At 35.0% G+C, this 26,389-nt stretch overlaps 2 protein-coding genes across 2 annotated transcripts; both read right to left on the bottom strand.

The window, feature by feature from the left end:
• Positions 1–14,966: 14,966 nt before the first annotated feature.
• LOC108137333 (27 kDa hemolymph glycoprotein) lies at positions 14,967–16,706 on the bottom strand. Its single transcript, XM_017258965.2, has 2 exons — positions 15,768–16,706; positions 14,967–15,134 (listed from the first exon to the last, which is right to left on the bottom strand). The coding sequence occupies exons 1-2, from the start codon at positions 16,682–16,684 to the stop codon at positions 15,071–15,073; spliced, it is 981 nt and encodes a 326-aa protein (XP_017114454.1). The 5' UTR covers positions 16,685–16,706; the 3' UTR covers positions 14,967–15,070.
• Positions 16,707–25,290: 8,584 nt separating this feature from the next.
• LOC108137253 (venom peptide CtAPI) lies at positions 25,291–25,735 on the bottom strand. The gene is made up of 2 exons (XM_017258836.2): positions 25,624–25,735; positions 25,291–25,554 (listed from the first exon to the last, which is right to left on the bottom strand). The coding sequence occupies exons 1-2, from the start codon at positions 25,703–25,705 to the stop codon at positions 25,349–25,351; spliced, it is 288 nt and encodes a 95-aa protein (XP_017114325.1). The 5' UTR covers positions 25,706–25,735; the 3' UTR covers positions 25,291–25,348.
• Positions 25,736–26,389: the final 654 nt, after the last annotated feature.

Genomic DNA, 26,389 nt, shown 5'->3' with positions numbered 1-26,389 from the left:
CAACCTATACTAACTATCCATTATCGGTTTAGAAACATTGATTTGGTTTTGATAAAAAAAATCGATTTTTGAAAATCAATTTTTTGAAAAATTAACTTTATGACCAATTTTTGCATTTTTGATAAGGGGGTACATCATCAATTTTTGCGAGAATTTGATAAATTCAAAAATTTTTAACTGTGAATGCCATTTGATTGGCAAACCTCGGGAAGAAATAAATGGTCACAGGATGGAATGTCATACATCGGCGAATTCGTCATTAAATTGCCAATCAAATGGCATTCACAGTTAAAAATTTTTGAATTTATCAAATTCTCGCAAAAATTGATGATGTACCCCCTTATCAAAAATGCAAAAATTGGTCATAGAGTTAATTTTTCAAAAAATTGATTTTCAATAATCTAAATTTTTTCATCAAACCAAATCAATTATTCTAAACCGATTATGGATGGGTAGTATAGGTCGCCAGCTGTCGGCGGACAAATACTTGCAAGGCACCTGCACCCCAAAGGGGAATCCCCGTGGAGAAACTGCTGCGGTGGGTGGAGGGTGGTAGGAATCCCTACCCCTGTCAAATACAAAACGGAAATCGGAAAAAAAAACTAGGCAGCAAGGCAAAAGAGAAGCGATGATGCCAAAAGAGAGTCTCCCACAGGACTAAGCGGTTTGAAATGGGGGCGGGCTTGCCATTTGTTTCAAGACGCAAAAAAAGGGGAATCAAAGAGGGGGGTTCGGTGTTCGGTTTCGGGCTGATAAACAAAACTTCTCCGTGCCAGGGCCACAGAGACAAAAACCAAACAAAAGCGGACAGCGTTTCAATAGTCTCTATATTGCGACTACGGAATATTCCTCCTTAACTAGTTATATAAGTGTCAGTCAGATAAGATTGATTTGAATTCCTGAATTTAATAGATAAATGTTTTGTAATATACATTTTACATACTGAAAATTAAAAATATAGATGTAGCTGAATTTTGAAAGTAAAAACCACCAAATTCAAATCGTAAATGAACTGCTGCAGATAAAAAATTTCTGAATGCTAAAAAAAAAAAACTATATAATTTCGAAAGTCAAATCATAAATAAAATAAAAAAAAATAAATAAATGATATCTTTAAAATTTGTGAATGGTGAAAAAAAAACCTTTGAAAAAATAAAATATAAATAATATAAAGTTATACCTCAAAAACGGTAGAATTTTCTCTGCTGCCAAGAAGTCCCTACATAATCCTCAGTTCCATTAATTGAATGGTAATATTGATAGGGCCTGGCATCGATGACCAGAAACAAGGACACAGGATGCAGAATGCAGGATGCGGAATGCAGGATGGGTTTGGTCGCCTTCTCATCCTTCAACTTCCTTTGTTTCGCCTGTCAATGACTGCAAAGGGTTTTAAATTTAAGCAGACTTCAGCGCGATCGCAGCCACACGATTTCCGCTAAATGCCAGCTGAAAATGGGAAATGCAAAATGGAAAATGTAGAGGGGACCCCCCCCCCTTCTTTTAGAAAATCCCCCCCTCCCTTTTAGCCAATATCCTGACCGTGATGCTGCCAATTGCCAATTGCCAATCGCCATGCAAACAAAGGCAACAAAATCTAGTTAATTGGGTAAAATGCTCGGCGGAAATTGAAAGCAAAAGCAAAACAACAAACAGGGGGCGGAAAGCGAGGGGGCGGGGTGAAAAGGGCATGCAAAATGCAATAAATATCTAAATTTCGCCTTTTGGCCGCACCATTATTTATCGATTTATGCAAATTTGCAGTGAACATTTTATCAATAAACAATAATAAATTAAAATCAACAATCACTGGACTAAACATTCCCATCGCCCCGTCTCTTTTTCGCACAGCACACTCTCTCTTTCTGTCCATGTTTATTTTAGGGGTACGGGAGGGAGGGGGGAGTCTATCCAAATTGAAAACGAAATTTATAAATGCAAATTGTCAACGCCGCCGAAAGCCAGCAGCAACAGCCGAAAATGCATAGCATTTTTCCACAAACATATATCTGAATAAGTATTTATGCTATATATGAACATTTACAGTTGCGGTCAAAATAATAGTAATCGGACCATTGCATTGCTCAAAATCCTAGCTTAAAGGCATAGGACATCTTTTCTTTTCGTGTGTCATAATGCTTACGTTACATTAAATTAAATTTGGTTACAACACCTTTGATGTTGTATTAGTTTATCAAGGATAATAACAACTATAATGATTTCTTAAAATTTACTTTTCAATATACTGAAGTAAATGATTTTGCAACCATTTAAGAAAATAACCACAAATTCTCGTTTATCTGCACTATTTAAAAAAGTTTAAGTATCTGATAAATTTGGAAAGCAAAAAATTAAAAACAGTTTTTATTGTCAATTTCTTTTTTTTTCTAATTATTTCAAAATAGTATGCCCTATAATTTTAGGTTGTTAAGTATTTAGTATTAGCCTTATAAAATATATACAATTACTATTTGTACTAGAATAAAAAGGTTTTGTAATGTACAATTTCAAAAACATTTTTTTGGCAATCTGTTTTTTTACATGATTACAAATATTTTACATATGTCGAATGCGGTTTTTATATTTGCCCCATCTAGTTTATTAAGTATGTATTATAATTTTTAAGAAAATGTATACCAAACTATTTTCAATAGCTATTTCTATAAACTAAAAAAATTATTTTATTTTGACTGCAGCTGTATGTGTGTATATTTATCCAACGAGTATGGACAAATTGACCCTGCCAAAATTGTTTGTTGCTTGGAATCAAAAATGAAAACAGCGAGCAGAAAAAAGTGCAGAAAGATAGTTTTGGCCGAGCGGAGAAGGCCAGGTCATCTTCTTTTCGGTAGTGTCCTATATAAAGTACACTGAACATTCTGAATACTCAGAAAAATGCCGTGCCCAGTGGCAAATTCAATTTGAAGATGAAAACGATTGTCCCCGAGGGACTAGGCCAAATAATAACCATGCCCAGAGGAGTGTGCACACCGTTTCGGAAGCGCCGGCAGCTGCTAATCCTACGGGCATGTACACACTGGTGGGAATTGAAAGAGACAGCCTTTGCTGTTTTCGCATATTTTAATTTTAATTTAAATTGTGGCCATGGTCGATGGATCAGCAATGCAATTAGCTTTGTTCTGAAGGGGTTAAAAAATAATAAATGTACTCAAAAATACCCAACATTATTATTTAATGCTTAATATTTTATGTGGCTTGTGTAGTGTTTATATTTTTATCATAGCTTAAGGATTGAATCCTTTTTATTCACAAAACAATTAAGGCTTTCATATAAATTTATATTGAATAACTTTGTTTTTTTTTTTAATTTTCAATTTCAACTTTTATTGTACTCATTGTAAATAAATTGACAATAAAAAAAATTAATCTGTAGAGGCATGCAGATCATAAATGTACGCACAAATGTGACAATTATACTATTTTTTGATTAATATGGCTTTATATTAGGATTGAGATATATATTAACAGAAGCATTAAGTTTTCAAAAAAATGAATTAACTTAATGCTATAAACGTTGCTAAGTAAACGTTATAAAAACTATTTAAGAAGTCTTTAAGACATATAGATCATGAAAAAAACAAAAACAAATAGTTATACACTTGCAAACCTTGACTAGACATTTACACTTTATTAATAGCATATATTTAGGATTTATGGAAATATCAATATCGAGTTCTTTGTACAGCTAAGTTATAGTAATTAAAACTTAACTCAACAAAATAAAATAATAATTAAAAAATAAAAAAAAACATTTTAAATGGTTACTTTTACTTTTGAAAACCTTCACTTAATATGTAAAGTACCACTTTTTTACCTAAGTGAAATATAAAGTAGAACCCATTTCCCCACCGGGCACTCAGTCGAGCAAACGAGTCGTCCTACCGTTTTTGGTCAGCACTTGAGCACCGTCTCCGCCTGCCACGCCCCCCTGCCGGCCCAGCCCTCCCCTGCCACGCCCCTCATTCCCTGGAGCGTGGCCACCTCTGACCGAAGCTATTTTTGCATACTTTTGTGCGACGCGCAAACAATTTGCATTTTCCATTTTCCATTTCAGCGTCAAATGAAATGTGCCCGACTGTTGGCAGTGCCACGCCCCCTGCCTCCCATCCTGATCCTTCCGCCCCCCTTTTCCTTTGCGAAACGCGAGTGGAAAGTGGAAAGTGGGAAGGAGTGGCAACCAAAAACCAGTAGCTGCACCGATGATTTATTGCACTTTTGACGTTATTGATATTTTATTTGTTTGCGATGAAGTCATTTAGTGCAGGCCGCACACGCGTGCAAATTCTCAACGGGGCTTGGGGAGAAAGTGGTTAAGGAAAGGGGAGAAAGCTCCTCCAGGACAATGATTTATGCCGACATCGGCGAAGCAAGAAGTCAGTGAAAAGAAGGAAGTTGTTTGTTGAGCAGGAAGCAAGCAGAAATTTAACAAAAAGCAAAAAAATCAGCAGAGCTGAAGGTGAATTTGTGAAGCCTAGGCTAGAAAAAAAGTAACAACATAACAATTTAACACACCAACTATCAAAACGAGTAAAACTTCAATTTTCAAGTATGCTTTTAGTTTGTAATAGCAAATTACTGCAGAGCACTTTTATCGCTCCAAGAAAAAACACGTATATTAAACTTTATAGTTTGTATTGAATGTACATATATTTAAGGGGTTATATACAGTAAGAAGGCCAAAAAAAAAGCAAATTTTCCTAAATGTTTTATTCTCTCTGAACTGGATCCTCCGAAAATAAAAAAAATTGCAGACTAATCGGTTTAGCCGTTTTCGAGTTATATTGGTCACCGACTTTAAAAATACCACCTTGAGAAAAACGCGTTTAAAGTTAGTTCTTGTATTTTCACGCACTCTGAAACGGCTTTTAAAATTTGCGTGTAACTTTAAAAATATTCAACGGAACGAAATAAAATTTTTTTGTTTTTTTTTTTAAATATATTTACACTATAAAAATAAAATAAAATATATTGATTTGTTCTAAATTCGAACTGTATAAAACGACTTAAACAAAAATAAAAGCAAGAGGAACACAAAACGAAAAAGATGGGAAATTGGAACTCATGGAGTCTGTGGCTCAAATCCCAAAGTTTTGTGCAAAAGCATTCTGCTTTTCTAAACACCTTGCAGTTTGAGGTCATTGCAAAAGGCATTCCACAAAACTGTATTAAATGAATATATCGGTAAAGTGAAGACTGCGAAGACTTAACTAGAAAATGCTAAATTTAAAGCAATGTATATTCGAGCATACTACTATTTTCCAATTAAATTTGTAATTGCATTTAATGGTTTTATCTACATTCAGCCCACCTGTTTTGGGGCCGCAATTAACGTCTTAATTATGGCGCTGACCATGTGAATGAGGTGGCTGCTTCGCCTTCAGTTGCAAAATATTTAAATACTTTTCCTCTGTCGGCAAAGGGGGGAAATCCCCTTCAAAGCTTAAATAACGCATAATTTAACCAAAAGCCAGCTTCAAGTTGGGACACAAAGGAAGCTGCCGAGCACTCGCAATTTGGAACCCGAGACTTGGGCCTCTTCTGGAACTGCTAAATGGTAAATGGTAAATGGCAGCCAAAGGGGGTGTATTTCAATCCGACACGACTCGAACCAAGTGCCCAGTGCTCGCCTTTTTCTGTTTTCTTTTTTTTTTACTTAGGTGTCGTGCAGCTGCACTTCAGATATATTCATGCATACATATATATATAGTGTATGTATGGCACATCTATATATATGTATATATGCCATCTGTATAGTTTTGTGAGCTATTTGCATGGGCAGCTATTTGGCAACTGCCGCACACAGACACCCGGTGGAAAAAGTGAAAAGGAGAGGGGCATTTCGGGCCACTTTCCCGGCCAAGAACTCGGCACAAATGCATTTTCCTTATTAAGCTCGTTCTCGTTCTCCGTCTCTGTGTCTGTTTAAGTTTTCATTTAAATTATATTGAGGGGCGGAGAGCACCACTTCACCTGGGAAACTGTGAAAGGTTAAGTATGAATAGAAGCAGTAACAAAAATATCTGCCTATTGAATTTTAAATTCTATATTATATATTTTATGTTTAAATTGTAAATAAAATTATATTATTCAAATATTTTAGCTATTGTGGAATATTTTTGACTTAAAATGGGCCCCCTTTGTTTTCAAAGCATTATATTTGAGTTTAGTATGGTTTAATTCAATTCCGAAAAAAAAGAAAAGTAAAACGTAATTGATATTGTTGCCGAAATAAGCTAAGTTTAATTTCAACATGTAGTCTAAACAAAAACTTACTATGAACCTTTTTTTTCTAACTAATGTCGTATGAAGTTTCGAAATAATATCCATTTACAATTTTGTATTTTTGCTATTGGCAAAATAACAGAGCGAATATACAAAAGTTTTTAAGTGTGCTCAGCAATAATATTAATATTAAGTATTACTTTTTAAAAACTTTTTAGATAATTTTAGTTTTTGGGTGTTTCTGAGAGCACCCAAAAAAAAAATTCAACGTTTAGTCTTGAAAATAAACTTCAGACAGTATTAAAGTATATGTATGAATTCAATACTACTTAATATATATTTTAGTTTAATTTCTATAGCGAAGAGTATTAAATAAGGCCTTATTATATAATAAACCACAAAATATTTATTTTTATACCTTTCGCGGAATTAATTTAATACTCACCTTTATGAGAACTAGTTGGTTGATACCCAATAGCTTACAATTCATTTAACAATAGTTTGGTTTTACCTTTATGTTTGGCCTTATTGATTATTCCTAAAATGAAGGTAATTTGAATACTATGTTTTTGAGTGTTTTCTGAGTGTAGGTATTCTTTTTTTTGGGTGTAGAATAGAGTGCAGCAAAAATACAAAAGGTGCAAGAGTAGCGCCTGACTCCTGATACAATGCTATGCCGGAAAATTGGGGATGTGGAAAGCCTTTTTTCACCGCAGCTACAGCGAAACGCAATTAAAGCAAGACAAGTCCAACCGACATCAACATCAACGGCGAAAGAAGGCCTCGGAGTCAATTCGATGGCATGGACATTTGAAAAGGGAGTAAAAAGAGTGTAAGGGAACACAGTTTCGACCCAGTTTGATTGGCAATCGAGGCGAGTGACAAGTGGCAGGGCGACCGAAAAAGCGAATGAATTGAAAGCCTTTCAATAAATTCCACTTTTTGCCATTTCTATCTTTTTTTCTTGCACGCTTTTCGCCGTTTTTATGTTTTTTGGTTCGAAAAGCTGGGGATTTTGCAAACACTTGACAACAATTTATGAGACCGCCGTTGCCATCAAACTAATTGAAAAACTAAGCCTGCCATCTAAGCCAAAACTAAACTTTTCCCTTGAAACTCGAAATTCCGTAGCCCGGACAACACACACACACACACACACACACATTTTGGGTGCAAATACTAAAGTAGAGGTAAAGGATTCGAAGGGAGAGACTGTGTGGAACATGCAAACAAAACCCCAAAATGTTGCACTTAATTGCAACTATTGGAAACTTGGTCCTAATCCGACTCCTTCTGCACCCAAATTGGTTTATTTTCTTTGCCAAATTCTTGGGACACGTCCTTAGTTTTGGGTGGGGAAGCAAAAGTTAGTGGAATTGGTGGAGGGCACAAAGTTCGCTTGAATCAGTCGCAACAATTCTGTCAATTTATGCATATCATGCAACTTTGTTTTGTCCTTGTCTTTCGGCCACACCCCTAAATTGTGAATGAAAAATAGTGCTCTACTGATTGAGCAATTAGGCCAATTGACATTTTATCTGTTCAATTCGATTTGATGGGATCCGATTATGCACACAGCCAAGATTGAAATGGGGGCTTGAATGCCTTCATAATGATAACGACTGCCTCTTTCACTTCATCCCCTTTGATTTCACATTTTCACATCTTGTTGTCATTGCTGATTGGCTTTAATTGGCTTTAATTTGGCCATATTTGTTTCCTTAATTAACGTTCGATACTTGATGACCTCTACACATTAAAATGCTGCAAACAGGGGTTAAAAAAGTGGAAAAAAAGGTTTAAGTTTGGAGGTCCCACATCGCGGATGCGCGATATTCGGCTAAAAACTTATGATGCTTTTCTGCTTGTTTTATAACAAAAAAAATAAAAACTCTAAAGCGTCCTTTTGTTGTAACTTGTCGAAAATTAAGGGTATAGCCATAAAATTGACTGTTTTGGACAGCTGACGACCTATAATCAGTTTAAAGCAATTAATTTGGTTTTAATAAAAAAACGGTTTTTCAAAATTTTAAAAAATCAAAAATATTTAGCTGTAAATGCCATTTGATTGGAAATTTTATGACGAATTCAACGGTGGTTAACATTCCAATTTTGGACAATCACTTCCCAGGGTTTTGATAGAAATCCTGACCAAGTGGTAGATAGGAAAAGTAGTCCCCGTAATCGTTCGACATTTAGTCGCAAATAATAAAGTTTGTCGCATCGAATGGCGAATGGTGGACAAAATCGCACGGAGCCCGGCTGAAAAAATGCAAGTTACAAGGTACAAATTCGGTAACGACTAGGAAAATACCCACATCTCAGATTAATTTGGAACTTGTTTTTGTAACCTTATATATCAGACTGAATAAAATATATCACTCATACGCACTGTTGCGTTTGTGTTGTCAAACTTTGTATTCAGTTTTCCGAATTAAAAAAAATTGTTTTGTTATTTTCCATATTTGGACTCCTATTTAAGCGAGATCAATTAATTGACAAAAATCGAGCTGGCTTACGTGTCGAATGAGTAATTCTTATGGAAACTTTTGAAAACTACATTTTTTGGTTCACTTTTTTTTCGGACCACCCTAAAGTAATTTACACAACAATTACAACACGTTGGTCCAAAGCACAAACACCAATGGTAACAAAAGTTTAATAATAAGAATTAATGACTTTAGAAATAAAGTAATGTAATGTAATGTGACTAGTGTAGTGAAGTATAAGTACTGTACTTGTATCGGTGGGTATATATATATATATATATATATATATGGTATGCAACTTAATTAAAAAAAGCACGAGCAAAAAAATTAATTAAAGAAGCGGCTAATATATTTATTACCTGGTTTCTGGGCACTTAGGTTAAATTTAAAATATATATAATCGGTTTAGCGTGTTCCATCAAAAACTGCCTTTTTCGCTGGCAATCAATAGGTAAGAAAATACCAGTCTGTTTACAGTTTTCGCAATTTTAAGCGAAAATCGCTGACGCTGCGTGTGTGACAGCACAAGCCGCAGACCCCCGCTTCTCCCCTTTGAACATCGAGTGTTTTTGGTCTTTGCATAATTTTTAGACAACCGCACAAGGGTGACTTTAATGTCATCAGCGGTTTTCGCTCTGTCCACTTTTTCCTACCCCGCCAACGAAGCAAGTCCTCCGACGACTTCCGACAGCTGTCAGCGGATTTAATGTGCAGTTTTAATCAAATTCACATCAGGCTAGTTAGGCGACGAGGAGCGGGCTTACATATAACAATATGTAGAGAACAACTATAAGCACAAAATTTGCAAAGTTTTAAATGGTAAACTATGTTAGGAGCAGCACAAATGAGAATCCTTATATAAAGTGACATAGCAGCCATACATATTCACTGAAATCGATACCTAAAAATACTTTCAATGCATAAATCATTAAAATAACATTATGTGAATACATCACAATATAAGAATTAAAATGACATAGCAGTCATAAATAATCACGGAAATCTATCACTAAACAAACTCTAAATTCATAGATTTTTAAAATAACATTATGTAGGTACCCCTCGCGTATATCACATTATGTTTGAGCCCCAAATATGCCACGTTTTAAATAATAAACTATGTTAAAACCACGCAAATGAAAATCATTATGTATAATTATATTCACGAAATTCTATTACTCACCAAACCTGAAGTACATAAATGCTTAAAATAACATTGAGTATCACTAAAGGTAAAACATTAAAACTAGATTAAATACACTTTTATATGGTATTCCTGCTTTTTTAATAGGGATAATAGTTTATCTTCTTGCAAACAGAAATAAAAAAGAAATCAAATAAAGTCTTAATACATATAGTGAAACTAAAAAAGCATTTCTGTTTTTTATTAGGTACAAATATCCAAAATAAATATTGAGCAATGAAAAGTGTGTGTTGAATGAAAATGATTTTGATGGAAGCATAAATAAATACGTATACGTATCCTATTTGTTGCTGGCAATTAAAAGAACATTTACGATTTTTTTTTCAGAAAAAAGGGATATACAGGTATACAAAGTAAAAGAAATGTAAAAAAACAAAAAAATATGCAAAGTGCATTGGTTACGATGCTATTAACACTTCAGACTTCAGACTTTGTGGCGCGATGAGACTTTGTGGTTTTTGATGCAGCTTTCCACTGCTTTTCCGACATATCCCTGTCTCTTTTCATATCTCTCAATTTCACCGCTTGTGCGAAAAGGTGTTTGGACCAAAGTTTTCGTCGACATCTTAATTTCTCACTTGTAAATTGAGCTGCGCCAGCAACCGCAAATTAGACCCCAAAGTATACGTACTTGTGGATGCCAAATATTCCCCTGCGGTTCTCCCCCAGCCCCACTTTCTCCGCCCCCTTCTCTACCCACACTCAAGCACGCATTGCCACACACACACACATACTTTCATGCGTTAAGCCAACACAGGAACACACAGGAGACGAAGGAGAAAGGTGAAAGTCAAGGGGAAAGGAAACAAAGCGAACTTCGAGAGCTACAAACTTGGAGTGGCAACCCTAAACTGGAGTAGAAAGGGGACGATTGGAGGGTTAAGCAAAGTGGAGAGGGGTTGCATAGGGGCGTTAAACTTAGAGCAAACAGCCCTTTGGCAAATTTTGATACTGGAAAGTTGTCAGGTTCGATAGATTTCTGTAAACTGGCAACAGTTGCCAAATTAAATTCAAAATTAATTAGCCAAAACAACTAGAAACTATGTATGCGGTTTAAGGCTATAAGAAGAGATAAGGCTATAAATATGGCTAAATATAGTCTTATTTGTGCTTATTCCAGTAGTTGACAGTTGGGAAGCATATAAGTACAATGATTAAAATATTGACATAATTTCTTAGTTCAGTATTTAAAAATGTTCTCAAACAAATAACAATAAATTTTAAAAATCTGTATAGAACAGTTAAAGCAAGAAAAGAAGCAGACCTCCTTAAATTCCTAAATAAAATATTAGTTATTTAATAAATAAACATATAGATTTCAACATATAAAACAATCAATTTTTGTCGGAAAAAACCAAGAGAATTATGTTAATCAGAATTAAGTTTAAACCTTGTAATTTGTTTATAAAATTCCAGTTTACTTGGTGAATTTGTATATTTTAATATATGACCTTTTGTTGGGTTTTGAATGTTGAAACTTTAATAAGCCCAAATGCCTATGCCTCTGTATCTATGGCTACTCCCTCTTTGAACCCTTTTGAACCTTTTTAACCCTCTTTTAACATTAATAAATAATAATAATGAATAATAAAAATATATAACTGACTATTGAATTCAAAATGTTATATTTAATATTTAAATTAAATATTAAATCATAGCTTTAAACTAAATTAAATGAAACTTTCAGTTATAAAATTGTCAAATGAAAAACAAAAACCGCAGTGGATAAAAATCAAAGCGAAAAATAATTAAATTGAGTACAAAATATTTGGATTTACTTGGTTTTTTTACCAGTGTGCCTTTAAACCCCCTTTTGAACCCCCCTTTGAACCCCCTTTGAACCACCTAAACAAAGATTCATTCAATCTGCCGGCTGCTGCATTTGCTGCAATTTCCCCATGGGCCGCCATGTCTGCGCTTTCTCTCCAACCCTTTCACCAGCCCCTCCCCCCTTTCACCACCCCTTTCGCCACCCCTTTCTCCTCTCGTTTCCACGCGCTTTTCACACCGCACCACGTAGCCAAACATTTGCAAATGAGCGTTGAAGCGTGGGACACAAACAGCCGCAGACGCCTCAGGTGAAAACCTCGCCTTTCCCCCGCCCTTCCCGCACTTCACCGCCTTCTTCACTCCCCAGGGAAAGAGAGGGTGGGGATGGGGGTGGGGGTGGGATGTCGGGAAATGCGTGCACAATTAGAGATAGTTGCGGCCATGGATGTGGCAGCTTTTCCAGGGCCAAAATTGAAATATTTAATTAAATTTGACAAAGTGCAGCCACTCCTTCCCATTCTTTTCCACCCACTTTTCCTTCTTAATTTTCAGTTTTCTTTTCTTGTTTGAACGTGAACTGAAAGTCTTCCAAAGAGTTTTTGAGGAAAAAAAGCTGCATAAAAAATTGGCAACAATTGTGTATGAGATATGTTACAAAAATGTTAGGCCAATGTTTAGTTAGAGATTCTATAAACTGTAAATATTGCAAAACAAATTTTTTTTAAGTAATTTGCCAATGTTTGCAGAAAAGAAATTCCAAAAATTCTAAAATACTGAAATTCAAAATAGCAAAGTGTTATTTCAATGCTTGCAGAAAAAAAAGAATCTAAAAAAATAGCAATTAAGAATATAACTATTTTGTGAATAAAACCAAAAACCAAAAAAAACTCTGAAAATCTCGAAGTTTCCGAAGTTCCTGAAGAATTTATCATCGCCAAGAAACTTTTTCTAACTAAATCAAAAAACTGATAAAAAATTCTTAAAATCTTAAATGTTCAGAAATTCTTTTAATTTGTGATATAGAATTTATAAGAGACAAGAAACGTTCAAAAAGGGATTAATCTTTGTCTTTTATGTAGATTTATTCGATCAAAATGCTTCATTTAAACATTAACTAATCTTATGTTTATTGAAAGTGGGTGTTTATAATGCCAACATTTTGGGCCATTTCACTTTTGGCTTCCCGTTCGACACTTTTCCCAATTTATTTCCACCCAAATAGAGGGGCCAATAATTTGGTCAATGACGTGCAATTATTTGCTAGCCAACTTTCGAGAGCCCTTAACCCCTGGTCAACCCCTAGCCCTCAACCCTTAACCCTTAAGCCCCTGCTTGTGGCATTTGCTCGCGTGGCACGTACAAAGTTTGTCTGTTTCTTGCGAATCGCCCGCCAAATGTGAGAAATGCTGGAAAATGGGGGGGAAATGGGGAAAAAGCGGGAAAAGTCGCGAATGATTCATGGCCGTTGCAATTTAGCTGCCAACTTGCGAAAAGTACCGGAAACGCATTCATTTTCCGCATTTTTCACATCAATAATGGACTGCGAAAAAGGGGTGCGGCGGTGACGAAGGGGGCGTGGTCGTAACTTGGACTTGGAAAACTGCAGTCCTAATTAAGTTTGCAACATTTATGACTTGTTAGCCAAAGACTTTCGACGGGCTAACTAGCCAAAGTTTATGACCGTCTTGCTGGGAATGGGAATGGGTTAAGTGTTAATTTAGTCTCAGGCACAATTTTATTACGTGGAAAACGAAGCTAATTTCTCTTCAATCTTGATTATTTATATAAATCCATATTAAATTCTACTGTTTAGGTTTATTGATTGCAATCCGCTGATTAAATGAGCCATGGTTTTGGTTTGAATTATTCGCAGGATTTGGGGAATTTCCCAAAAAAGAGGCAGGGAGCCAAGTAAGATCCCGTCCATTTCATTTCACGCTTCGTCTAACATCAAAATGGCCTCTGAAGAAACCGAAGGACGAATGCCAAGGATGAGCTCCTTGTTGTCCAGTTTTTACTACGATTTTTCGCCCAACCCCCAAGTTGCACTCGTCTGTGAAATGATGACAGTTGAGGTTTCATTTTTTCGCAGTCTGCTTAACGCTGTTTAAGTTCCTATGATTTATAAGGATTCAAAAATACCCTCTTTTGGAGTCACCTAAGAGTATAGTACTGAACACTTATATATCTTGCTTAAAGCCTTCAAATCTTTGAATTTTTGGTAAAGGCTATTCACCTTACCATATCAAGAAAGAAAAATAGCCCTTGAACGCAGAACTGAAAGTTCTCAAAAATAATATTTCTTATAACAAGAAAAATATAAAATAAAAGCAAGAAATCAATCACAAAAAAACAAAAAAAAAAGTTTTCATACATATTTAATTTCAACACTTAAAAATACTTATTTCATTATTATTAAGTTTATGAAAATGTATAAAGTTCACACATATATTTGTTGGCACATCTAAATATAATACACAAAAAATGACAAATTAGCAAGCTGTTAAATGAATACATTTTTTATTAAAGTTTTTGAAGATTTCCCAAAAAAAAAAAAACAGTAGCAGCAGCTACTTTTGGGTGGCAAATCGGTTTCCTTGACTCTTCGCCTTTTTCCGGCCATTTTTGTCACTTTCTCCGCCTTTATCTGGCACTTTTAGCCTTCCCTTTCCCTTTTTTTTGTCTTTGGTTCGGATTGGGATTGTGTTTCTCTCTATATTCCTCAGTTTCAGTTGCTATAGCTATAGCTTCAGTAGCTGCTGCTGTCCGATAAGCGCATACAATATGGTACGACGGCACTAAGAGAAACATGTGCTTAAAAATCTCTTCCACTCAAATTCCAACCGACAGTCACATTTCAGTGCCTCAGAAATAAAAAGGCTTTTTAATATACATTACAATTAACTTAAGTATAATTTATGATATTATACAAAGTAAAATTTAGGTTTTTTAAAAATATTATATTTAAATATTCTACGCATTTTGTTTTGTGTATTTAAATTATATTGTTTTTTTTCTGCTAGTACCTTTTTTTTACGGTGCACCAGTCTCCGTTAATATTCCTCCAAAAAGTTAATCATATCATATTAATTTTGCTTATGTGATTTTTTTTACAGTGCACCTGCGATGACCCCAGTCCCCCGGTCATATTTCAGGCTTGTGTTTATGCAGCTTAACACTTTGGGCCTCCGCTTCCGTAACCCGCAACCCGCTACCGCCACCCCCTTTCCACCAATTTGCACAGTTAAAAAGGGAATCCGTTAAGCGGCTTATGCCGAACGGCAGTCCGCCTCCGACTTTGCAAAGTTTATTAAACATAATTATATAATATCAAAAAAAAAAGAACGAGAGATGCAGCGAAGGACTAGGCCAGTCGGGTGAGCAAAGTGGCCATTAACAGGCTCGCGAGAATCCATCTGAGATGCACACTGATAAAAATGGAAGAGTAAATATAAGCATTTTGTATAATTTTATATTTATATATTTTAATTGATTTAATTTAATTAATTAATTTAGTTTTAGAATTGGTTTCTATTCGTTTTAAATGCATTAATTTGGTAAACATATAAATTAGTTTTTCAGCTATTTAAATCTATTTCGAAAATAGTCGAATGAAATATTTAAAAAAATGATTATAATAACCAAGAACCGCAAAATATAAGATATTTTGAAAACAGAATAAAAAATAAAAAAAAAAATATATAATATTTTAAATGGCTCAAACCGCAATGGATAAAAATCAAGGCGAAACATATTTAAATGGAATTTAATATGGTTTACATTTTAATACAATTTCTAGAAGTTTAAGATATTAGGAAAATAGTCAAATTAAATATTTGAGAAATTAATTTAATAATATTGAATAAAAACTTAATATTTAAAATAACTAAAAACAGCATTGGATGAAAATCAAAGTGAAAAATATTTAAGTTGAGCATTAGGTACATTTAAATTACATTTTCAGTTATTTAAATCTATTTCGAAAATAGTCAAATGAAATATTAAAAACAGTATAATATTTAAAATGACGAAAATCGCATTAATTGATTATTTTTCTTTACCAGTGCAGGGATGATCCGGATCCGGCCACGCCCACCAAGGGGGCCGCCCTGCGGTGCTGCTGCTTGGCCCTGTCGATGTGCGGCTGGCAGGAGGACTCCCGGCGCACGTACCGGAACATGGACTCCACAATGTTGCTCGGCGTGATGACCTCGCACTTCTCGAGCAGATTTACGGTGCAGGTCTCGAATTCGTAGAGGTCGACACACTGCTTGGGACCCAGGACCAACTGCGGCAGATTCCACTCCGGACTGAACTCCTTGGGCAGATAGCTGGCAAAGGAGGCGTTCAGACAGTTGGCGATGCCATCGCGACTGTCCGTCAGGCACTCGGGTCCCTTTTCCGCTATGAAGAGGGCAATCTGATCGCCGTTCTTGTAGCATATGAACTCCAGCAACTTGTCCGCAATCCGCTGCAGCACTCCATTGTGCCGCTTCTCGTCGGCGGTCAGACAGGGCAGGATGGCGTCGTTGAAGTCCTTCAGGCAGCCCTTCGCCTGCGGCATCCGCAGGCAATACTTCTCGAACACCACGTCCAGGTCGCCCTTGGGCGTGGCCTCGGCGATCTCCGCCTGGATTTCGGTGACATTGGCCAGCCCGGACAGGCACTCGAAGAGTTTGATGGTCGACTGCTCAATCGTTTTGCTCAGCGCCGTGGCATTTACGGAGCCAGGCGGCAAATGGTCGTTGGCCTTCTGGCACTTCGATTGCAACAGCTTCTGCAAGTCGTCCACGGTGAGGTTGGTGTTCTGCAGACCCGGCGGCAGATAGTTCGACCTCAACTGGTCCACATCCACGTTCTCGAGGAGCGAGGGATCCAGGGATCCGGGCAAATCCATGGATCCACTAACGGCGCACACCGCCGCCGCCGCCAGTAGTGAAAACAGCCGCAAAACCGACCAGCTCGACATTCTCGCCATGACTGGCTGGAAAATGCAGAGAGCTGGGACTCGTGTCTCTGGCCTTTCTTATCGTTTATGGGCATGGGTATGGGTATGGGTATTATCATTATCCCCCGACTGAGTGAGGGGTCGGTAGGGGTCAATGTCTGAGATTACGGCGGCCCACAAAGACAATCGTTTGCCCATTTCGTGTTTTGATTATCACGCGGGTTAAACAACCAACTAAACAGTATTCCGGATTAGCCATCTGCCCAAAAAGACACTTCATGAAAAATTGCTTTGAAAAAAAATGATCAAATATATTTAATCCTTTTATTTATCTAATTTTTTTTTATGTTTTAGGGATTTTTTAATAAATTATTGTTATAAATAAATATACAAATTATGTAAGAGACCGTAAACAAATTAGTGTTTTCATAAACAACTAACTGAACAGTAATCCTCAGCACGCATCTGCTCGAAAAACATTTCATGAAAAATTTTAAAATTGTTAATTTTTTAAATCTTTAATTAAATTAGTACTATACATAAAATACAAAGCTCCAAAATAACTTATTTAATTAATTATCTAAGAAAGACCGTAAGCGATTTAGTGTTTTGATAATGAGGTAAGCTAAACAACTAAACAGTAATTGCGTATTATTAATTCAAAAGACACTCCATGAAAAATGTTCAAAACAGCTTATAATAAAAAAATTGATTCTTTTTAAATATGTATTGTAATTATCTATACAAAAATCCCCAAGTTTGAAATAGTTAGATGTTTACGAACGGGAGACCTAAAGGTCTCTCGTTTACACGAGCAAATTAACCTTTAAACCCATTGATTATCACTATAACGTTTTAAATACACAGAACCACAAAATCAAACTTTGAGTATTGGTCCCATAAAAACTTTATTTCTATAATTCTCAAATTCCACAAGATTAAAAATTATGTCAAATTTTTAATTAAGTGGCCCATTTATTTGAAGTCAACCTAACGTTTTTTTATTGTTCTATTGTCAAAGTTGTAATCTGAGAGTTCTTATATTAGTTAAAGCTGACTGTTTTTAGTATTAGATACTACTAGTGATTAGATACTCAATTTTATGTCGAGTGTATGTTTCGTTAAGAGGGCTGAAAATGTGTGACCCTATAATTGTTCGATAATCAAAGTCTAGGGGGCAGTCTGGATGAAATCGGTTTGATTAGAAACCACCGTTCTATTTAAGGCAGTGACTACACAGAACAAAAAACTTGCCAATATCAATTTGATATTTACAGATCAAAAATCATTTTTACTATTGAATAATGAAAACTGATATACAAAATTGGTAATTTTTCGTTTTCTCTCTCTATTTGAACATATCACATCGATTATCATTTGTTATACATATTTTTCTGTGTACTGAAAGCACTTATACACATATTATGTGCATACATATGTGTATATATATATATGTATATGCAGTTGATAAGCCAGCTGCTGGCATTTGAGTTAGGCAATCTCAATTGGGTTTTTGATAATTACTTGAAAGCTTAGGGAAATGATGGGAATGTAATCAAGCGAAAACATTGACAAGTGGGAATTAGTTTGGGCTGTTATGAAGGGAGTTGTTATACGTCTGAGAGGAGATTAGTTAGTGGCACAGGAATTATAACTCTACCCTACTTTTACTTCAACACGGAAGTGCGTGAGATTGATAATATAACTACTACTGTAGCTATACTGTACTATAAACAAGGTTTTAGTAATCTGACAATCGGTTGCGAAGTGATAAGCCCCGTCGATTTGGATCCCGACCGACAGCTAATCGTCAACTCGTGCTCTGTAAACCATAAACCGAATCAGATGGGAATTAAAATTATTTTATATGGTTTGCTGCCTTTTAAATTGCTTCTTTCAAACTTCTTTATGGCTGCAGCTGCTGACCAAATAATCAAACAGAAATATAACATTTCACCTGACCAAAGCAAGGAGTTAAGCTTGGGTTTGAGGTAATGGGACATTAAATACCCTGGATAAGGTGAAATTTTAAATGTTCGTTGTTTGGCTTATTTATATACATAATTATACACACTAAATAAAATGAACCCAAAAACAAGAAATTTGTTCGGTTTTGTTCTTTAATAGCAACGCACCATAAATCCTGGAGTATATTTTTCTAAAATAAATGGCTTTGCCCGCGAAAAAATAAGGAAATCTTTTCTAAAATGTTGAAATAATGTGCTTACCATACATTTAATGGCCAATTCTATAATTAATATTTAAGAAAAGATTTCTTTGTTCAAGAAAAAATATTTCTATATTTATATATCATTCATATATTTTTTAGGGTTATGCTAAGAATTTTTGAAAAGGACTTTCTATATTATGGAAAATATTTATATATTTAAGGGTAAGTCTTCCTATTATTAAGGAAGTTTAAGTTAACAGTTTCTAAAAACAATGGCAAATTCTACAGAAATATCGATTTTTACGACAATTGCTTCAACAAAAATTCCTTAATTTAAGAAATATCATTTGAAAAAACTATTTTTTTTTGGATTTAGAAAATTGTATGTCTTATTTTGTTTCATATAAAATGCACTTATTTTTAGATATCTATTAAGTCCAGTGTACCCCTAAGTTGCGGGGTAGTGCAATATCAACACTTGCAGCCAAAAAAATACCGACAGCATCTGAAAACAAGAGGAGCGAGCAAGAAAGTAACAATTTATCTTCGTTTGTTGCGGAAGTTGCAAGTGCAATAAACAAGTTCGGAAAAGGGGGCGGCTAGCGAGAGGGGGCGTGTCGTCGAGCATAGGGTGCCTGGCACTGCAGATTTTCTGTTAAAAATAATACCGAAAATTGCAGCTAACGGGGGAAAGTGAGCAGAAAATAAAAAAGAGCATGGGAATTCAGTGCAAATTGAAATGAAGCGCGTGGCAGGGATTCCTGAAAAATGAGCACAATTAATTGCTACCCTCTACACTTTATGGGCGTGACAGTGGGTATCACTTAAGCGGGCGGCGGTGGGCGCTTGAGGGGCGTGGCACCATTAGTCGGCTGCAATTAGCTGGCATTTCTGCATTTGTAAAAGGTTTGTTATTTCAATGCAACAACAACAACAATTTTTCCAGTGTATTAGTATTAAGTTATATATCATTAGGTAGAATAAAGTTCTTCACCAAAAATAAATGTAATACTTACAGGAATTTGATTATTGGTAAATGTCAATAATATACAAATATTTCCAAGAACACATGTTGCATCTTTTGTACATATTTGGACAGATAGTTAGGGAAATTTTCGAAAAGTGGGCCAAAAAGTGAGGGAAAAGCTGCAGCAGATGTTTGGCGACCAGCTAATTGCAACTGCCAATAGTTCGAGGGGTCAAAGGGTCAAAGGGCATGGGGTGCGGATCAAACGGAGGCCATTTGCCAATTGCTTTGCCAACGTTTCCGTTTCCGCTTTGCCGTTCACTCATGTGTGTGCGATACGTTTAGCCAACGATAATTAGCACAAGGATGTTAATGATGATATAATATTGCAGTGCACGCAAACAGAAACAGATGCAATATACATATTGTTGTTTCATCTACTATAGTGCATAAATGCAGCCATGTGTGTGCTCCCTTTAATGCAAATAATTCATTTCACAATCATGCCTTGCCAGCGCAGCAAAACCAGCTCTGTCTATGCGAATCCCTGGCAAACGGAAGTATGAGTATGAGTGTGATTCAAGATTCAAGTAGAGGTCTTTCCAGGACTAAATTTATCATTTTTTAACCTAAAAAATTTTTTATTAATCAAATCGGATTTTTGCTTAAAAAAAAAATTTCCCCTTACATTACAATAACATTTTTTGTGTGCGCTAGGATGTTGAATGGCAATCGAATTTGTGTTAGATTCATTAAAAAGGGATTTATTTATTAAATTGCTAACTTAAGCTAAGAACTTAAACATATTCTTCTCTGTTTTTCTTACTTTATCATTAAAACCCTAAATATTTTAAGTTGACAATTTCAAAGCAGATGATTCAGACTGGCTTTCTGTTGAAAAATGCATGTCTAAAAATATTGAACAAACATTTTTCAACTTTTAAAACCAGTAAATGCCACTTAACAGCTGATAATTCGGTGAAGTTATTTAGTTGTGCAGCCAACCGCTTGTGCAAATTTTAACCCTCCCACGCCTTCGTTTAACCCCCTGTTGTTCGGCTGCCAGGAGCACAATTAAATTGAGTGCAAACCGCAAATACAAACGAGGAATGCAGCGAATTTTCGGTTTATCGGCTAGAAGTCAGAATTTTTGGGCCTTGGCAGGAAGGCTATTATATCAAGCACCCCCATTTCACCACTTTCTGTAAAAGTGCTCCACAGGAGGCCAAAACAAAACAATGGCGAAAGAAATGCAATAACTAAAACAAACCGCACCCGAAACTTTTGTCAGGCGCAGCGCCCCAAAAAAAGCAACAGAACATAATGACACTTGGACTGTACAGCAAACGAATTCCCACAAAATGGGAATGGAAACTTTTGGGGCTGCAATTCAACGATTGACCAGTGTGCGTGACAACTCCTTATATTAAATATATATAAGAGAACAGCGCAATAAAATTCGCATTGAAGTGGTACATTTAAAAATAATTAAGCATTTAATACATACATTTAATACATACATAAACTACATAGGTTAAACAAAAATCTTGGAATATGTTTTCAAAGTACTGGTCTTACTTGCATATAAGAAGGGTTGTTTTAAAACATACCTAATATTTGTACACACTTTAATTTTCTACCCTTTGTAAAATGTTTATGTTTGTAAAATGCAATAAATAAATAAATTGTTAACCAACAAAAAATTAATGTGTTTTGCAATAAAAAAAACATAATAATAGTATTAAATTCAATATTTTGTTAATTTTGTTATTCACAATAAGCCATATGATATTGATCTAGATTAAAAGCAAACAAAATATACAATAATACAAAAAAAAACATGAAACAAATAAAAGTTGGCAAATTTGTAATTAATTTTATAATAGTAATATTATATTGTATATTAATTGCAATCAAAAGAACAAAAAATTAAACTTTTTTGCAAGTAACAAAAAAAACTATTAAATTTCAGTGTTTAATAACTTAATCGTCGATTTTAATTTCACAACTCATAAACCAACCGATATTGACCTAGATTAAAAACATATGTATAATATATAAAAATAAAAAAAAAACAAGAAACAAAAAGATTTTAGGAAAATGTTCGAGTTTTTTTTTACTGTCGCGTTTCAAAGTCCAAAACATATTATGTATAAACCAACCGATATTGATGTAGACTAAAAAGATATAGATAATATATAATAAAACAAAAAGATTTTAAGAAATTGTTCAAATTTCTTTTCTCTGTCGCATTTAAAATCCAAAACATATTATATGTGAAGGGATCAAGTTCTTTATCTTTAGAACCGAATAATACCGTACTTCTGAAGGATAAATCGCTTAGCCTTTAAGCATAAATCAATGAATAATGATAAAAAAAGGAAAACAGAGCTGGAGAGGGTATCCTTTTTAGTCCTTTTGTTGGTAATGCGCGTTGGTTGACTAGCGCTAAGATAAAGTCAAATTATTCTGGCTTTGTTTGCTTGTGTGTGTTTGTGTTTGTTTGTTTTTCCTTTCTGGTTTGTTTGTACGCTTTTCGCCGGGTTCTTGGCTTGGGTCTCTGAATTGGTAAAGAGAAACTCTTTCTTTTTCGCACGCACACTTCACTCCAGTTCAGTTCACTTCACTTTTTCCCACATCCACATCCTTTCAAACACTCGAAGATTGACTGACAGTCGTTGTGTTATTCTTGTTGCCACTGATATCCTGCCACAGGAGTTGGCAAAAGAAAAGCGTATGGGGTATGGGGTATATTCGAACACACCCGTCGCGTGTGTCGATGATTTTTTTTTTTGCCCAACTTTTCACTTTGATTCCTTTTGAATTTCCGTAGGTCCGCACAGCAGGCGCTTTTCCCCAAATCCCGAATCCCTTTTCCCCCGTTGCGGAATTCAATGAATTTGAAGAATATTTCCCAGCGTCTTTGACAAACAAAAAGGGGCGTGACAGTGCGGAGGGGGAGGAGTGGGGCAGGGGTGACGCTCACACAAAGTTTGCATTGCAAATCCAAAACCAAGCCAATGCTTTTCATTACTTTTTTAATACCCTATATACTTGAAAACTATGCTTGATTTATATAGACTTTAATGCCTAATTAGAAATTATGGACCCATTGATCTCATGGATTTATGATTTGACATACATCGCTAATGATCATGATTTTTGTTGCACATTTCCAAATAAATACCTAACAAGAATGGAAAAAAATTGTAAAGAAAATCAAATCCATCAAATTTAACTCGATTGGACTTTAATGCTACGAAGCTATGAAGCCATAGTTATACCTCTTATAAAAACAAAATTTATTTATTTGATATTTAAAATTAGGTATTAATTTTTCTCTTGGTTTTTAATCATTATGATTTTTATATCACAATGTTGTAATTTATACCAAACACGAATGAAAATTAGTATAAACAAAACCAAAGAAAAAACATAAAATTCTCAGCCCTTTGGATCCTTTTAATTGTATTCGATCGCACTTGCATAATACATCGTTATGAAGAGAATGGTAAACAATTAAATTCAAATGCATAATACTAAAAAAACAAGGCTACAAAAATTGCCATACATTTTAAAAAATTAAATACAGGGTATCTACAATTCGTACCCCCATTTAAGGGTTTCTCTTTTTTTTTTCTCCGCACGTGGTCGCTAAAATTGCATGGCAAAAGGAAGAAGAGTGAGAAAGAGGGAAAGAGAGGGTGGAAGTAGAAGAGTGGGATGAAATCGAGGGCGGTGCAAAGGTAGACTCACATGTTTGCCCATGTAAATCGAGCAGGCCTTCCGCTCGCACCCACTATGCCATCTGTCGCACCATCCCTTTTTCACTTGTGGGAGTTTATTAACGTTTGGTTTTCGGGAAAGGGGCGGGGGCCGCCCACCAATATTTTCGACTCGATGACGGCAAACATTTACATTTTGCATTCAGCTTGTTGTCATCGTTCACTCGATTCCGTTATGCGGCTTAGGTAACGGGATTTGAGAGTCCTGCTCCTTGATATCCATCCCACCCCCCTCTGATCACATTTTTTATCCTTGTAATACGGCTTTCTATAAGTCCAATGTCAGCTTAAAGGTCTTATTCCGCTTCTAATAGCATTTAAAAATGTAAGGCGTACACTCAAAAAAAACTAAAAGTTTAGTTTTAATATATGTGTCTTGAAAACAAACTACAGACAGTTTTAAAGTTAGAGTAATAAATATTTAAGCCACATATGTTTTAATTTGATACTTTCGCGGTATTAATTTAATGCTCATCTTATTAAGAAATTTGTCATCATTCACGTAAGCATAGTTTAGTTTCTATGATCATTTTTTTTTGGGTGAACTTATAAATGTCCATTTCGCACAGCATAGAGTTTGTATTTTAATTCTAGATTTATAAGGCTTAGTACTCACCTCATTTTAATTGACACACTTTAATTTCCCGATTTTTATTTTACAATTTTATTTTTAGAGTTGGAATAAGAAGGTTTATTCGGTAATTATGATCTTGAAGTAGATTTACTTTAAACAGATAAATAGATTTACTTTAACACACTTTCTCCGCTAAAATTTGAACATAACATTTTACAATTCCGTTCATTTGTTTCTATACTTTCATACTTACAACAGTTTGTACGCCACAGTTTAATTATCGTATAAGTAGCTATGTATTTTGAATTCCACTCAGAGCAATATTGTTCAAATATTTTAGCTATATTTCCATAGTCTTGGATGATCTTGCGATGCAATTGTCAAACATGGCAGCAATTATAGACAGCTCAATTAGTTGGTTTATAATTAAAAATTTGTATATGCATACATACATACATATGTATGTAGTTGTATACACCTGAAATCTTAAGCTGTAAGCTTTCATTGAATAGATAACAGAAAATGTCTGCTTTACCCTCTATTTCTCTCTTTTGATCTGATAAAGCTTTCTCTCTATTGATTGACAAATTACCATAAGCTCTGATTTCGGATTTGGCAATACTTTAAAACAGGAATTCGATGGGCTATGGCTATGAATGGCTATAAATATTAAAAGTAAATGAAATCAAAATTACAATTTTAATCACAAACGTTTTCAAAACAAACTACGGATCGTTTTAGAGATCCACTAATGCAAAACATTTTATCAGAAACATACAATGGGAAATCGAAGTTTAAGTACACTGTGCACTAAAATTTCATATAAAATGCTCGTAAACTTTTTTTACCTACTGTATGTAAATATAAAATGCTGGTAAATTTTTTTTACCCACTGTATGCTGCTAATATAAAGAAATATGATATTTATAAAAATATAAAACAGTTAAAAGCACCTGTGATGATTCCAGTTTTAACAATTAGCTTAATTAAACCAGAAATGGCTTTTCGATGAAGCCAAAATGCCGCTTATTCATCTTAATCGCATTATTATGTTCAGGTCACGCTCTGGCCCAATTATCATTTCATTATCGCCATAAACAAAGCCACAATCATCCCATTAAATTCCACTGTCTTCCTCAATCCACTTTTTCATCGCGTTTTTAATTAGACACAAATGTTTCTTGATAACACACCGGATTCATTTTCCGTAAGCTGTTGTTTTTTTGCATCTGTTGATGGGAATGCACCTGCCGCCGGCATTCCTCGCGAATCCCTTGTTGCAGTAACATCCATCGGGGCATCGAATATGGTTAATCAGGCACGGTTTGCCCAACGTGGAGCACTCCGTTTGGCAACTGGGTCCACAGGGCAGAAAAGTCTCGTTTTCAGGGCATTCTCGGGGCGCTATGGATCAAAAACTATAGTAGTTGAAAAGGGGGGAGAGTATAGAAGAGTGTGTGTGCCAAAACTTACTGATGGGAACCTGCGCTGTGACCATGAAAACCAGGCAGCAGCAACTCAGCAGCAACACATAATTCCGGTGGAGCAACATCATCGAATGGCAATGGCAAACTAAACTGATGAGCTTGCTGCCAGCGGGTTTTTATACCCAAGACGGATTGGGAACTGGGAATGTAATCTTTGGTCTATTAATATGTCAATAGATATCAGGAACTAAGGAGTTGGTAGCACTACAATTTTGTTTACCAACAACTTTGCTGGTTATTCGATTGGAAGTGCTATATATGTAGGTTACATTAAAGGTACAACAACAAATGTCATAATTAATATTTTAACACGTCAACAACTAAAGTTAAATTAAAATTGTTAAGTAAAACTTTCCTATTCCAAAATCCCTATTAATCTAACTATTTTTATTTAGTTTAAAAAAAACACACCTATTATCCCCATTTTAACTATTTTCAATTAGTGTAAAAATACACTTATCCCTACTTTAATTTAAAAGTTTTCATAATTTACTTTTTTTATGTCACATATACTGATAAAAAAAAAGGTGGAGTAGATAATATAAATAAATGGCATTCAATAGCCAAAACTTTATATTTCAAATTTAAATTAAATACAAAATTATATCAAATAGAATGCATACTTAAGCATAGTAAGGTGAAGTAAGATTTGTTTTAAATTAAATTTCAATTTTCAAATAGAAACATTTTTTTTTCAAAAAAAGTCAAAGTTTTAAAAGTCAATATTTTAAATAACTGCAGTAGATTAGAAT

Source organism: Drosophila elegans, unplaced genomic scaffold (genome assembly GCF_018152505.1).
Source record: "Drosophila elegans isolate 14027-0461.03 unplaced genomic scaffold, ASM1815250v1 contig_149, whole genome shotgun sequence".
NCBI classification, from domain to species: Eukaryota; Metazoa; Arthropoda; class Insecta; order Diptera; family Drosophilidae; genus Drosophila; species Drosophila elegans.
Note: the sequence above shows the minus strand (reverse complement) of the source record. Positions and strands in the feature narration are given on the sequence as shown.

Excerpts from the sequence above, each read along its gene's own strand:
- LOC108137333 (XM_017258965.2), bottom strand. The coding sequence starts at position 16,684 with ATGGCGAGAATGTCGAGCTGGTCGGTTTTGCGGCTGTTTTCACTACTG. Across the intron at positions 15,135-15,767 it reads TCCGGATCATCCCTGCACTG|TGTGCATCTCAGATGGATTC; the intron begins GTAAAGAAAAAT and ends CATTTTTATCAG.
- LOC108137253 (XM_017258836.2), bottom strand. The coding sequence starts at position 25,705 with ATGATGTTGCTCCACCGGAATTATGTGTTGCTGCTGAGTTGCTGCTGC. Across the intron at positions 25,555-25,623 it reads CACAGCGCAGGTTCCCATCA|CGCCCCGAGAATGCCCTGAA; the intron begins GTAAGTTTTGGC and ends TTTGATCCATAG.